The 14760-nt window shown below is 31.5% G+C and overlaps 1 protein-coding gene across 13 annotated transcripts in view; it reads left to right on the top strand.

Annotated features, from left to right (window-relative positions):
- The first annotated feature begins 227 nt into the window (after nt 1–227).
- LOC106109548 (gastrula zinc finger protein XlCGF26.1-like) overlaps nt 228–14760 on the top strand; it is a 30120-nt gene continuing 15587 nt past the window's right edge. For 5 of the 13 annotated variants that reach the window (XM_013291100.1, XM_013291094.1, XM_013291098.1 and 2 more), the window contains exons 1-4: nt 231–524; nt 725–881; nt 980–1078; nt 1993–2169. In XM_013291100.1, coding sequence (XP_013146554.1) covers nt 372–524; nt 725–881; nt 980–1078; nt 1993–2169 — 586 coding nt within the window. In that variant the 5' untranslated portion in view covers nt 231–371. Of the gene's footprint in view, nt 525–724; nt 882–979; nt 1079–1992; nt 2170–3097; nt 4876–4949; nt 6949–6981; nt 8838–9127; nt 11364–13079; nt 14373–14760 lie in introns of those variants that run through there. The other 8 variants (XM_013291090.1, XM_013291093.1, XM_013291096.1 and 5 more) reach the window with 6 other exon arrangements.

The raw sequence follows: 14760 nt of genomic DNA, 5'->3' as shown, positions 1-14760 counted from the left end.
ATATATGTAGACCTAGAAAATGGCATAAAAGGCAGGCGCGCTCATAATTAAGTTTCACTTATGCTCATTGGGTTAGATAACTTGTGGGTCTAATATAAATAAGGTTTATGATTATTCCTTTGTCCGATCTCGGTATACAAAAAGTCAAGTAAATTAAAGTCAATCGATTATAATCACCATTGTCTATGACCCGACCCATAGATTCTTTTTCCAATTTCGATTTTCGATTTTGTCTCTGTTATTTTTCACAAAGAAAATGGCGTCAAGCTTCTGGCTTCCAATTTAATTATTTAAGTTTTACTTTACTGTGTTCCATAATTTCCACAGTTTTCTTAAGTTATTTATAAGTGATAATGTTTTAAGACTTCAAAATGGATTTTGATAATATTGTTGTGAAGGAAAGCCCGGGGCTATGCCGGTGCTGTCTTTCCGAAGGATGCTACAAAGACCTGAGTACTGAATATACATGGATGGACGATACAGAAATATATGCCGACATGTTACTAGATTGCTTCGATATAAGCGTAAGTTCTATTTAACAGATTAATCTTAAAATTCACCTTATTTTGTTTTTATGATAATTTGTATTGACCGATTTTAACTGTACCGTTAATTGTTCCTCAATATCACTTGAAAATAGCCACCAAGTGATAAGTCCCGAAGCAATGTATATTTATGTTCCCTTACTGGCATTAATATCATTATTCTGTTATAATTTGATCAGATCTCTCAACATAATGATGGGCCCAATGGCCCAAACCGACTGATATGCGAGGTTTGCGTGACACGGCTGAGAGATGCTTGCAACTTCAAGAAGCAGGTACTGGCTTCAGAAAAGAAGTTTGTGGACATGATTGGCAGGGGTGGATTTAAGCCTAAAGGTATGTAGTATTTATTTTGGTACAATATTTTCTAATTAAGCTGGAATAGTTCAAATGTTTTTGTTTGATTATGATATTTAAATAATACAATGTTACAGTTACATACAATGTTCCTATCAAATCTGAGACAATTCTAGAAGTGCAGCCTCTGGAAACTGAGGTGGAATATCTGGACGAGGGTATGGACTTTGGTGATGGTAAGACTATTTTTTTGTTTATTTAAATTGTCATGGATTATTGCATAGTTTTTGATTCACCAAATACTAAATATTTTATTAAATATTTACTATATTTATTTATTTTAATACTTAATGAACAAACACATTGTACACTAGGTTTCGACTTTGACTTTGTCTGTGAATTAAAAAAGAAACTATCAGTGGTCTGTGTTCTGCCAGACTAGCCTTTTAATCTGCAAACTCTAATAAACATCCATACATCCATCTAAACTGTCTCATTTATGTCAGATTAAATTTCAATTTTAATGTAAAATGTGGCATAAATTATCAGATACTAGACAGACTACTACAATTCTGTTAGTAATTTTTCTTATAGTAAAATATATAACCACTTTGATGTCCATAATGTCAACCAAATGGCTCTCAGTGTTATTAAAAGTGTTGTTAAAAATATTGAAACAGTGTATTTATTGTATTGTATTTTACGAGCTGTTGCCCGCAACTTCGTCCGCGTGGTACTAGAAAACATACGAACTATATAAATTATAAAAAACTACGAATCCCTCGGGAACTGGACATATTTCGGGCATGAAGCTTATCCCATGTGTAGTCCAGACTTTGTTTTATATCTGTGCCAAATTTTAATAAGATGTGTTGAACCGTTGCAGAATAATCGAGTAAACATTAAAAAACTAAATGAATTCCACGGGAACCGTAACTATTCCCGGGATAAAAAGTAGCCTATGTGTTCTTCCTGACTATGCTCTAAACCTGTGCCAAATTTCATGGAGATCCGTTCAGCCGTTTAGGCTACAAACGCTAACAAATGTCCATCCATCCATCTAAACTTTTGCATTTATAATATTAGTAAGATTAGGATTGTGGTTACTTTAAAATAATTAAAACTTAACAGGATTATATTAATATTTCAGATGTACTAAAGGATGATGTAACTGCACAAACAAGTACAGAAAATTTTACAATAACAACATTACCTATTAAAGGCAAAAAGGGAAAAGCCAAAAAGACTGTCACTAAAACTGAGAAGAAGGCTTGTTCAAAAGTAGTACTTGTGGAGAAGCCGAAAGTTTCAAAACCAGTTACTAAAGGTAAGTCTACATATATCTGTATATACAGGATGTTACAAAAATCGCTGTCAAGCTATGAGATTTTATTTTAAACATGTTACCTTTCACACAATCCATCTCCTACCTCTAAGGATATGCCTATTTAAAATTTTTGTTTTGTATTTTTGTTAAAGTAATTGAAATAAAAATGTTTGACATTGATTTTTGTGTCATCCTGTATTTGTTTGATGCATTTCAAATAAGAATGTTTAAACATGTGTAAAAAGGGTTGAAATTTTTTTTTTTTTATTTTGCTCGTGCAGTTTTGTTGATTTGACAGCTGTAATATTACGATATGGCATAAATATGCATTCATATTTGAAATATCACATATTACAATTACTGTTGATTTATTACATGTTGTTTTATACAATATTAGTAGTTTATAGTTTAGAAAAATAACATTTATAATATTTTGTGTTATAAAAACATATAAAAAAATAGATATAGTATAAAACTTAAATTTCTTTATCTTGGAGACATGGTAAATTTAATTTTAGGATATTTTCTATTTTAACTGACTTGACATTTCTATACTTTCTCAACTTGTTATAGTTGATTTTTTTCACATATGTGGTACTAAATTTCGTAAAAAAAAAAGGATAAATATCATTATGGAATAGCAAGTCTAGGCTTCATAGGTTTTTGGTACATAATATAGGCTAAACAAGATAATAGAATAAATTAAATCGGTTTTTACGGGATATCTTGTTTATTTTACTAAATAATTTGCATCTACAAAAAAAGCAAATACAGTATGTTTCATTCTATGAATTTGTTGTCAAGTTATTTCTTGACAAGGTTCTAAAAGAAATTAAATCGAAGGAAAAAAGAAGATAATATTTAAATGTTAATGTCGACCACAGATAAAAGAAAAACTAGAAGTGACAACTGTGATTTACCGTTTTAGGTGAGAATGAAGAAATTGAGGCCGTGAGTAAGTCCTCAATGACGTCAACAAAACGACATCGCCTTATGAAGAAGAACGCGATAATAATTCTAGAATCTTCCACAGTAATGCCTTTCAAATGGCATAGACAGAATTACCTATGTTTCTATTGTCATCAAAATTTTAAAGACACTACCCTACTAAAGAAACATACTAATGAACACAAAGAACCAAGAATAAAATCAGCTGTTTCATATTTAAGAAGGGATGAAAAAGTTAAAATTGATGTATCAACAATTATTTGCAATTTATGTGATTTAAATTTTGTAGATTTGAATACTTTGATAGAACATCTTAAAACTACCCACAAAAAGAATTTCGCGAACTCCGATTATGGTGTTATACCCTACAAATTACATAATGATCGATTCCAATGCGCGTTATGTACGACTGATTTTCAATATTTTATCAAATTAAACCAGCATATGAATGTACATTACGAAAATTATGTATGTGAGTCGTGTGGTAAATCATTTTTAAGTCAAGATCGTTTACGATGTCATTCTATTTGTCACGGTTTAGGATTTCGTTGCAAATTTTGTACGGAAATTTTCGATTCGTTAACACAAAAGATTACCCACGAATTCAAAGTTCATGATCGTAGAAAATTAATCAAATGTATGTATTGTGCGGACACTTTTCAAAATTATACAACAAGGAAAAAACATCATAATGAAGTACATAATAAAGACATGTCTATTAATAATTGTCCGATATGTAATAAATCGTTTCATATTAAAAGTAAAATGCAAGTACATATAAAAGAGGTTCATCTTAGAGAGAAGAATTTTTCATGTACTATGTGCGAACAGAAGTTCTTTTCTAAAAGTCATGTACAAAAACATATGATAAAACATATAGGTGAAAGAATACACCAGTGTGAAACATGTAAAAAATCCTATGCTAGAAAACAGACTTTACGAGATCATATGAGAATTCATAATAATGATAGAAGATTTGTTTGTGCGTTTTGTAGTCAAGCGTTTGTTCAAAATAATAGTTTAAGATTGCATTTAAGAGTACACCATCCAGAAGTTAATACTTAATTTACAGTATACAGAGATATTAACAGTCTGTTAAGTGTGTCCTTAGTGTAGTTTGACTACTTCATTGTCATTAAATGGTTACTAAAGCTATCAAATAGTTTTCACACACGAAACATGGAATTAACCATTTAACGTATTGATTCTTTGAATTCAATTAGCTCGTTGAGATTTTTTACCTGACGGTTCAGCGATCGGCCCAACGGGAAACACTATAAATGTCCATAAAGTTTCTATCATGTAACCTTTTAACGTATTTCATATCTGAATGAAATCTATCATAAACATCTCTTAACACCTTAGGTGACATGTGTATCTTTTTGCCACACAGTGAATAGAACACTGTGTATGTGGCCTGGGAGGTATGAATTTCAGAACTATTTCCCAAGCCACGAGTATCTAAATGTCACACGCATAAAAATCCAAGGAAAAATGGGGGTGAAAAACAATATATGATATATTATGTAGTTTTAAACACATTCCAACAAAAAAAATATTGAGTTTTTTTGAAACGCTCACTTAGGGTCTGACGTGTGTTAAGCAAACGTTAATCTCTCTGAGGATAGTCAGTCTTTATTTTTAACTAACGTCAACCACCTTTCTTTTATAATTTTGTTTTTGTATGGTGTGAAAATGTATCTTGTAAAAAAACTTAGGAATATTTAGTGGTAACTTTAAATGTACCCAGAAACTAAATTATTTTATTCTATGGTTTTTTATTTTCTAAATGATTAAAACATCGGGTACATTTACAGTTATTTCTATTTCAGGTGTAACAAGGAAATATAAAGGCAGTGAATCAACATCTTTACGTAGACGAAAGAATCTTCAATTACTTTTTAACAATACTACAGTAATACCGTTTAAGTGGCGTGGGAAATATCTCTGTTTCTATTGTAGTAAATACATGACAGATTATAGTGATCTAAGAACTCATACAAACTCACATGGTGATTGTTCTATAGTTGATCATTCTTTAAAGGTTTTGAAAGGTCAAAATATGGAGATCAAGATAGACGTATCAAATATTACTTGCCTAATTTGTAATGAACCTCACCAAACAGTCAATGAAATTATAAACCATTTAAAAAAACATAAACTCAGTTATGATTTTGAAGTAGAAATGGCTATCGAAGAATATAATCTGGCTAATTTAAAATGTATGTTATGCGATGAAAAGTTCACGTATTTTGGTTATTTGGTCTCCCACGTTAATAATAAACATCCGAAGAATTGTCTAATATGCGATAATTGTGATCAAAAATTCAATAAGAAAAGAGACTTGTTTTCTCATATCAAAAATTATCATAAAGAAGGTGGTTATAAATGTGAATATTGTTCGAAATGTTTCACTTCATTGAATATATTGAGAAAACATAAAAGTAATAGACATTTAACGAATTGTGATATTTGCAATTTAAAACTACCCACCGCTTCATTGAAACAGAAGCATATGAAAATAGAACACCCTGATAGTGGGTCGTTACAATGTGATAACTGTTCAAAAGAATTTCATACTAAACAAGGTCTAAAAATGCATACAAGAAAATGTAAGGTAGTTGAAGAATTTTTTGGCAAAGATGTCAAAATAGAAAATGATTCGATGGATTTGGATGACAGTTATGAAGATCCAAAAAGACCGAGTGTCAAACAAATCAGAGAAAATATAGTCACTATTATAAATATGTCAACAGCTGTACCTTTTAATTTCTTTAAGAATAAATTTAATTGCTTTTATTGTTCGAAAGATTTCCCCGATTCCGATGCAATGCGGGATCATACGATATTAGAGCATCCTGTATGTGATGTGAAACAGAAATGTATTAAAAAATGTAGGGAATCTGTAGCTTGCGTTAAAATAGACATTTCTACACTTGCATGTAAACTTTGTTTTATACCTATAAGTGAATTAGACAGCCTAATAGAGCATTTAACAACTACCCACAATGCGAATTACGATAAATCTATAACTACCTGCTTACAACCGTATAAGTTAATAAAAGATAGTATGGCATGTCCTATTTGTCCGAATGAAGTGTTCAGATTCTTTGGAACTCTTTTAAAACACATGAATAAAAAACATACCAATAATAATATAATATGTGTATATTGCGGCGAAACTTTTAGACGCGATCAAAATTTACGAGTTCATATATGGCGTCATCATAGAGACGGTAGATTTAAATGTGACATTTGTGGCGCAGATTGCAATATACCCTCACGTTTGTACTTACATATGGCTAAAGACCACGGTGTTAAAGCGGCCAAGTGTCCTAAGTGTCCGGAATGTTTTGAGACACAATATTTAAGACAGAAGCACTTAATTGAGGTGCATAATTCCGGACATAAATGTAATTATTGCAGTAAACTATTTACAAGAAACTCTTTTATGAGAGATCATGTGAGACGGACTCATTTGAAAGAGAAAAATGTCGAATGTTCGATCTGTACTATGAAGTTTTTTAATAATATACTATTAAGACGGCATATGGTGAAACATAGTGGGGAAAAGAATTTTAATTGTGATGTATGTGGGGAACGTTTTTATTGGAGGAAAAGTTTGCGTAATCACATGATAAGACATAACAAAACCTCTCAAATACAAATATAATTGAAGAAATACCAAATAAACATCAGTATTATTATTTCTAAGAACTAAAACTTTAACTCAAGAATAGTTAATTTTTAACAATTAAATATATTTGATGATTTTTTCGTCCTGCAAATAAGAGTTCTAAATAATCCAAAATTCAACGTAGATTTTGAGGGTACATTAAAAAATTTGGAAAAATTTCTTTGCAGATACTAAAACGAAGATACCGAGCAAAAGTTGTGTGAGACGAAGAAATCTTCAAATATTATTCAATAATACAACATTAATACCATTTAAGTGGCGTGGGAAATATCTATGTTTTTATTGCGGTGAAAATTTGCCGGATTTTACAATTCTCAGGCAGCATACTGTTAGTCACGGGAAATGTTCAGAGAACGATCGTGCTATAAAACTCGTAAAATCTACTGATAGCGAAGTTAAAATAGACGTTTCCGTAATAAAATGTAATATTTGTAACAATGAATTAAACAGTTTTGATAATTTAATCACTCATATAATGTCAAAACATGAACTACCCTACGATAAGGATGTTTTAGAAATCACTACATACCGTTTAATCGATTTAAAATGTCTGCAATGTGAAGAAAAATTCAATTCCTTTGGAAATTTAATAATACATGTGAATAAAGAACACCCAAATAAATGTTTCGTATGCACAGATTGTGACCGTAAATTTAATAAAAAACGCGATTTAGCAACACATAAAAGAACACACCATAGACAATCGTATACATGTAATAAATGTCAAACTACCTTCAAAACGCAAGTTGAATTAAATACGCACAAGTTAAATGACCATGAATCGGAATGTAACATTTGCTTTAAACATTTTCCATCTGGGAAAGAACGGTTGGCCCACATGAGGGTAGAACATGAATCTGACTTAAAATGTCGCATATGTCATAAATTTATGACAACTAAACAAAAACTTTTACAACACGCAAATAATTGTACTAAAACAGAAAATGCCGACAAAATAGTAGCTAATAAAAAAACAAATCTCAAACAAATTAAGAAAGATATAGTTTTTATACTAAACAATTCAACTGCGATTCCGTTTAAATATTATATAACCAAATTTAGATGTTTTTATTGTTCGAAAGATTTTAAAAATCCTAATTTACTTAAAGAACATACGATTTCAGAACATACTGTATGCGATATTAAGACGTTGAAACTCAAACTTACTGAGGGTAGTATAAAAATAGATGTCAATTCTTTATCTTGTAAAATTTGTAATGAAAATTTAACAGATTTGGTACATTTAATAAATCATTTTGATATAGAACATAAAATTACATTGAGTAAAAACATAACGGATGTTTTACAACATTTTAAAATAAGTCAAGATAGATACCCTTGTCCCCTTTGTGAAATAGAATATAGACATTTTAGTATGTTATTGAAACACATAAGTATGTCACATACTGAAAATAATTTTACATGTTCCTACTGCGGTCTATGTTTTAGATATAAACTTAATTTACGAACACATATAGTAAGGAAACATAAACCAGCTACTTTTAAATGTACTTATTGTGTTAAGAAATTTACAAGTAATACTTATTTGAAAGTACATTTAGGTAAAGAACATGGTCTAAAAGTCGTTAAATGCTCGCAATGTATGGAGAAATTTACGTCACAATACAATATGCAGAGACATTTAATACAAGCACATAAGGCTGGGTACGAATGCAAATATTGTAAGAAATTGTTCATAAATACTGCATTTATGATTAAACATATAAAACGTACTCATTTGAAAGAGAAAAACTATGAATGTCTCATTTGTTTTGAGAAATTCTTCGATAAATACCAACTTAATATACATATGGTTAAACATTACGGTGAACGTAATTTTCATTGCGATTTTTGTGATAAAAAATTTATGTGGAAGAAAAATCTACGAGTACATATGATGTCGCATATAAAAAAACAATAAATGTGACAAGAGCGTTTTAATAGGGAGGGATGAATCGTATGTAACAAGAAGGACGTTAGTTATGAGTGTACACCGGTAGAGGTAGACATAGAAAGATATGGACAAGTAGGTAGTGACTGAGATGACGTATGATAGAGTTTTGTGGAGGACAAAAACCTTTTGCGCCACTACGGGAGTAGGATAAGGTGGAAGATGTTGAAAAGCCTTTATAGGGTTATATTGCGAAAATTTTGTACCTATTTTCAAGGAAATTACAATGGACACAGTTTGTGTTTGACACATTTAAAGTTTATATGGAGAAAACTGCGTGCAACTATTTCTAGATTATAGTCGAATATCCACCAATGGGCGGCAAGTATGGTACAAATATAGAAAGAATAATTTCTTTTCAGATGAAATACCGCATGCCTACGAAAACTGTGTCTCTGAGAGGCGACGGCGGAATTTACAAATCTTATTCAACAATACGACCGTTTTACCATTCAAATGGCGGGGGAAATGTCTATGCTTTTATTGCGGGAAAAGTTACGCGGATTATAAAGATTTTAGAAAACATACCCGATCGCACGGTCCGTGTACAACTAAAGATTATTCTTTGAAACTAATTAAAGGAAGTCATGTAGAAATAAAAATTGACGTCTCGGATGTAACGTGTGAAATATGCAATGATACGTTTAAAAATTACAAAGAAATAGTCGCCCATTTAATAGAAAAACACAGTTTAGATTACGATAAATCAATCGATACTCAACTTCAGGAATACAGGCTGTTAGATTTTCAATGTCTTTATTGCGATTTACAGTTTAAATACTTTGGTTTTCTAATCAACCATGTCAATAGTATACATCCGCGTAATAATTATATATGCGATGATTGTGGAGCCACCTTTAATAAAAAGAGAGATTTGGCACTACATTTTCGGAATAACCACCGACAAGGAGGTTACCCTTGCATCGAATGCTCACAGAATTTCATATCCCACAGTTTACTACGTAAACATCAAAATGATTTCCACTTTAGGAAATGTAAACGATGCGGTACACACTTCGCCACATACAGTATGTTGTTAAAACATGTACAAACCGAACACCCGGATGACGGGACAGCAAAATGTCCCTACTGTTCCAAACAATTACACTCTCCACAAGGCTTAAAACAACATATACATAAATGTAAAGTCAACTTTATAAAAATAGATCAACCTGTAGATGACAATTTTACGGAAATGTTACAACCAAAAAAGAAACAAAACCTAAAACAAATAAGGCAGAATATCCAATGCGTTTTAAACATGTCTACGGCGTTACCGTTTAAATTTTTCGCCAAATATTGTTGCTTTTATTGTTCGAACAAGTTTGTCGAATTCGCCGAACTTAAAGAACATACGCTTTTGGAACATCCTGTATGCGATTTGGAATCTAAAAGTATGAAGAAATGTAAGGGTGAGAGAATAACTGTCAAGATAGATGTTGCGAATTTAAGTTGTAAAATTTGCGGCGAACAAATCGATAATCTTGATATTTTAATTGATCATTTAATTATCAAACACGATGTAGACTATGATAAATCAATTACAGGGTGTTTGGAACCGTATAAAATCATAAAAGATAATATGCCATGCCCTATATGTCCTAATCTTGTCTTCAGATATTTCGGAATACTTTTAAGGCATATAAATTCTGAACACAGTAATAATAATAGAATATGTGACTTTTGTGGTCGTAGTTTTAAAAGTGTTACTAATTTAAAAGTACATATAACTTACGCACACACGGGAACTTGCGAATGTAATATTTGCGGAACGAAATTTAGAAACCAATGGTGTTTAAATCGACATAAAGCGAAAAATCATAACGCGAAAGATTACAAATGCCCTAAATGTCCTGAATTATTTCAATCACAGTATCATAAACAGAAACATTTGATACAAAACCATGATATTGGTCATAAATGCAGTTATTGTGGTAAAATGTTTACAAGAAATTCTTTCATGAACGACCATATACGTAGGACGCATTTAAAAGAGAAAAATGTCGTATGTTCCGTTTGTAATGAAAGGTTTTTTGATAATTACCTATTACGGATGCATATGGTGAAACATGAAGGTGAGAGGAAGTTTAGTTGTGAAGTTTGTGGTAAAGCGTTTTTACGTAGAAGTAATTTGAGCTCGCATAAAGAAATGCATAAGAAATACGGTCATTTACAGACTTAAATTTTATCGCGTTTGAAAAATGTGGTTGGATTTTTTTATTGCTCGTTCTTCTCATGTCATCATCATTACTAGCGCACTATAAGTCCCGAGCGAGGGGCTCGGAGCCTGCACTAGTTAGGATGAAGTGCGGGTTGGTTGACTTCACACATATCTTTGAATTTCTTCCCAGATATGTTCAGGTTTCCTTTCGATGTTTTCCTTCACCGTAAGAACATTAGGTATATTATGTACATTTGAAAATTCGAAAAATCAAAAATCTCATTGGTACGGCGGGATACGAACCCAAAAACTGTAAATTACAAGTCAAGTGCTTAAACGACTGAGCTACCGACGCTCTTTTTTCATGTAATTTATTAAGGGCCGATTCCACCAAATTGTAAATGTCTGATAACAATCCAACCTGTAAAATATGTGATGGGAATATCGGGTTTTGTTCCCTTATCTGACAGTGACGTCATTTTTAAGCTACCTGAATCTCTATCAGCCAATGGTGGGGTAGACCCAAATATTCGTAAAGTTTTTTATTCATCGAAATGAAGTCTTTTTGCCTAAATGCTGTAATTAATTCTAATTAAAGATAGGCTTGTATAGAAATAGTGTTTTTTAATAAAATAAAGGCTCTTAGATTTTAAATAAAAAAAATCAATAAAACACATTCTATTGTCCAATTTTTTGTCTGCTAGCGCAATATTCGTTAGTTTATAAACTGAATAAGTATATTAGTATGGATTCTTTTAGTTTACAATATGCTAGTAATATTGTAAACTTAAATTTTAAGTCGGTTGGTTTAAAAATTGATTATATTCCTACTCTTGTAGTGTTTTTCTATAAAAATGTTTCTGTCTACTCTTATGTGAAAATCTTTATAATTTACTTAAGGTTTATAATCGAAAAAACTAAGTAATCTCGTTAAAAATGTTATATTTTTATATTAAAATCGATAATTATGAAATGTCTATTTTTTTTTCTTAAGCTGTAATAGAAATGTATCCAACAATCCCACTATTTTATTTATAAGATTGTATTTTAATAAAGTTTAAAAGGATATAACTATGGAATTTCCTAATTAGTTTATGTAAGAAAAAATTTTAATAAAATCTATGAAATTAAATTTGTCTTATTTAACATGAAATAACCAATACAATCAAAAATATTTTGTAATACATGCAAAAATTTCGAAAAATTACAAATAGATCTTTACTATGCAAAAGGTACATTAACAGTGGTAGTGCCCGCTTTAACATCTTCGCACGAATGGGTCGGCCCAGCAATACCACGACCACACAGAAAACAGGCGTGAAGTGGAAGCAATTCTGCGTACAGTCTGATGAGTGTGGTGCCGGAAGCCTAATTTTAGTTCCTTTCCCTTTCCACCCTTTTCTTAAGAGGTAAGGATGGGAAGGGAAAGTGGATTAGACGGTGGAGATGCATAGTAAGGGGAAATGCCCTCTTTATGTACGTCTCCTCCGTCAATGAAGAGCAACGCTTCTGCCATTGCGGATGTTTATGTGCAGCGGTCGCTTTTCATTTCGGTGGATTCAGGTGGCCGCTTGCTCGTTTGCCACCTTATATTATAAAAATGTATCTGACCCTTTTACACATGTACCTGACTACATTGGATTAGTCGACAAAAGCATTATATTGACACGTGGCTTCAATATAAGTTGTTTAATGTTCTATGCATAAAATTAAACAAAACCCCAATATATCTAATACCAGCTGTTATGTACAAGATAGATATATGCTATCGCGGACTTTTCTATAAAATTTTATGAGATATACAATTCTTTCATACATCATTTTTATATATATCTAACGGTTTAGGCAGCGTAAGCCGAGAAAAGTTAAAACGTTGTAATTTTTTAACGCCGTGATCCAGAAATGTTGTTTATTAATAGTTCCTCAACATTAGTAATAATAAAATATTGCCTATGTTACTCACAGATAAATTTTCTTTCTAATGGTGAAGGAATTTTTGAAATCGACCCTGTAGTTTTTTCAATACATACAAAAATACAAATCTTTCCTCTTTATAATATTAGTATAGATATAGACTGAAGAATGGTTTTACATCAATGGATTAACAAAGAAGGAATAAAACTAAAGCTAGTAAAGAATGAATTTCTTTGCAGGTGCAAAAAGTAGCACCGTCGAGGACTCGTATAAGAAAACGGAAATCGCACGTAAGCTGTGTATAAAACGACGTAATGTTGAATACGTCCTTCAGTATAGTAATGTTACACCGTTTATGTGGTATAAAGGGAAATATAGATGTTTTTATTGTGCAGAACCGATGAAAGACCCAGATTTGCTAAGGGACCATACAGCTAAAGTCCACCAGTTTGCAAATTTAGAACTCGTTGTGTTCGATAGGACAAAGAATAACAGAAACAGAGATGCAGCTGTTAAAATAGATGTCACAGATATATCTTGTAAATTGTGTTTCAAACAATTTAATAATCTAGAACAATTAATACATCATCTAATAATCGCACATGATGCGGAGTACGATGTAAGTGTACCTAATTGTCTTTTACCATTCAAATTAGACAAAGATCAACCAACTTGTCCTATCTGTGATATGAAATTTGTATTCTTTGAGTATTTATTACGTCATTCGAATAAACATCATCTATCCCATGATTATATATGTGATGTTTGTGGTACTAGCTTTCAAGGGGAAAATCATTTGAAAATGCACAATCGATATTATCATAGAGAAGGTGGGTATACTTGTGAACATTGTGGGATAATTCTTACGACACTGTCAAAGAAGATTTTACACGAGAAGAATGTACATATGGTCAATCTATCAACCTGTCCTCATTGTCCAGAGACATTTAAAAGTCCATATTTTAAAAAGTTACATTTAGCTAATGTGCATGGTATTGAGGAGTTGAAAATAAAATGTCCGTATTGTCCTAAAGTTTATCCCCAAGAGAGTATAATGTCCCGACATATGAGAAGGGTGCATTTAAGAGAGAAAAACGTCGAATGTGAAGTCTGTGGTGACAAGTTCTTTGGACCTTACGACGTTAAGTTACATATGTTAAAACATAATGGTGATAAGAAGTTTGTGTGTGCAGTTTGCGGGAAGAAATTCTCAAAGAAAAATAACTTAAATACACATTTAATAACGCATACAGATAAAAAGTTTATATGCGATATTTGTAATAAGGAATTTACAAATCAGCAGAATTTAAAAATACACAATAAACGACATTTAGTTGTAAATCAAAGTGAATCTGAACAAAATATTGTTGTTTTCGATGAATTAAATGAGACTGAAATGATACAAATGGAGTTTGTGAACGACGAAATTGAAGGCGCAGAATTAACTGGGAAATATATACAATGAAATTTGTTAAGGTTGAATGTTGATGGCTACAAAGGTAGAAGACCGAAGTATGGATGGATTGTGTGAAAGAGGATATGCTTAAGGAGTGGATTCAGATATGACGGCTGATAGAGATGTGTGGAAGAGCAGCACATACTGTGCCGACCCTCCGTAAGGGATAAAGGCAAGTGGATGATGATGATATACAGTGAAATTAGTAGTTGTTTGAATATAAATAATAATAAATCAATATTTAATACAAATGTAATACGAGTAAACATCCATCAATGTTAGGAAAAATTATGTAACGATATTGTTATGTTATTACACTTTTAAGCTTGTTTCCTTTTTAATATACGACATAATAGCATGCAGTTCACTTTTTTTCCATTTACCTCTTACTCGCGACATCGTCCACATGAAATTTAAAACTAGCCCATGTTACTCGCCGATAACGTAGCTTGAATTTTTGAAAT

The sequence above is a fragment of the Papilio polytes genome, unplaced genomic scaffold, assembly GCF_000836215.1.
Source record: "Papilio polytes unplaced genomic scaffold, Ppol_1.0 DF821189.1, whole genome shotgun sequence".
NCBI classification, from domain to species: Eukaryota; Metazoa; Arthropoda; class Insecta; order Lepidoptera; family Papilionidae; genus Papilio; species Papilio polytes.
This window is presented reverse-complemented; position numbering and strand designations above follow the sequence as displayed.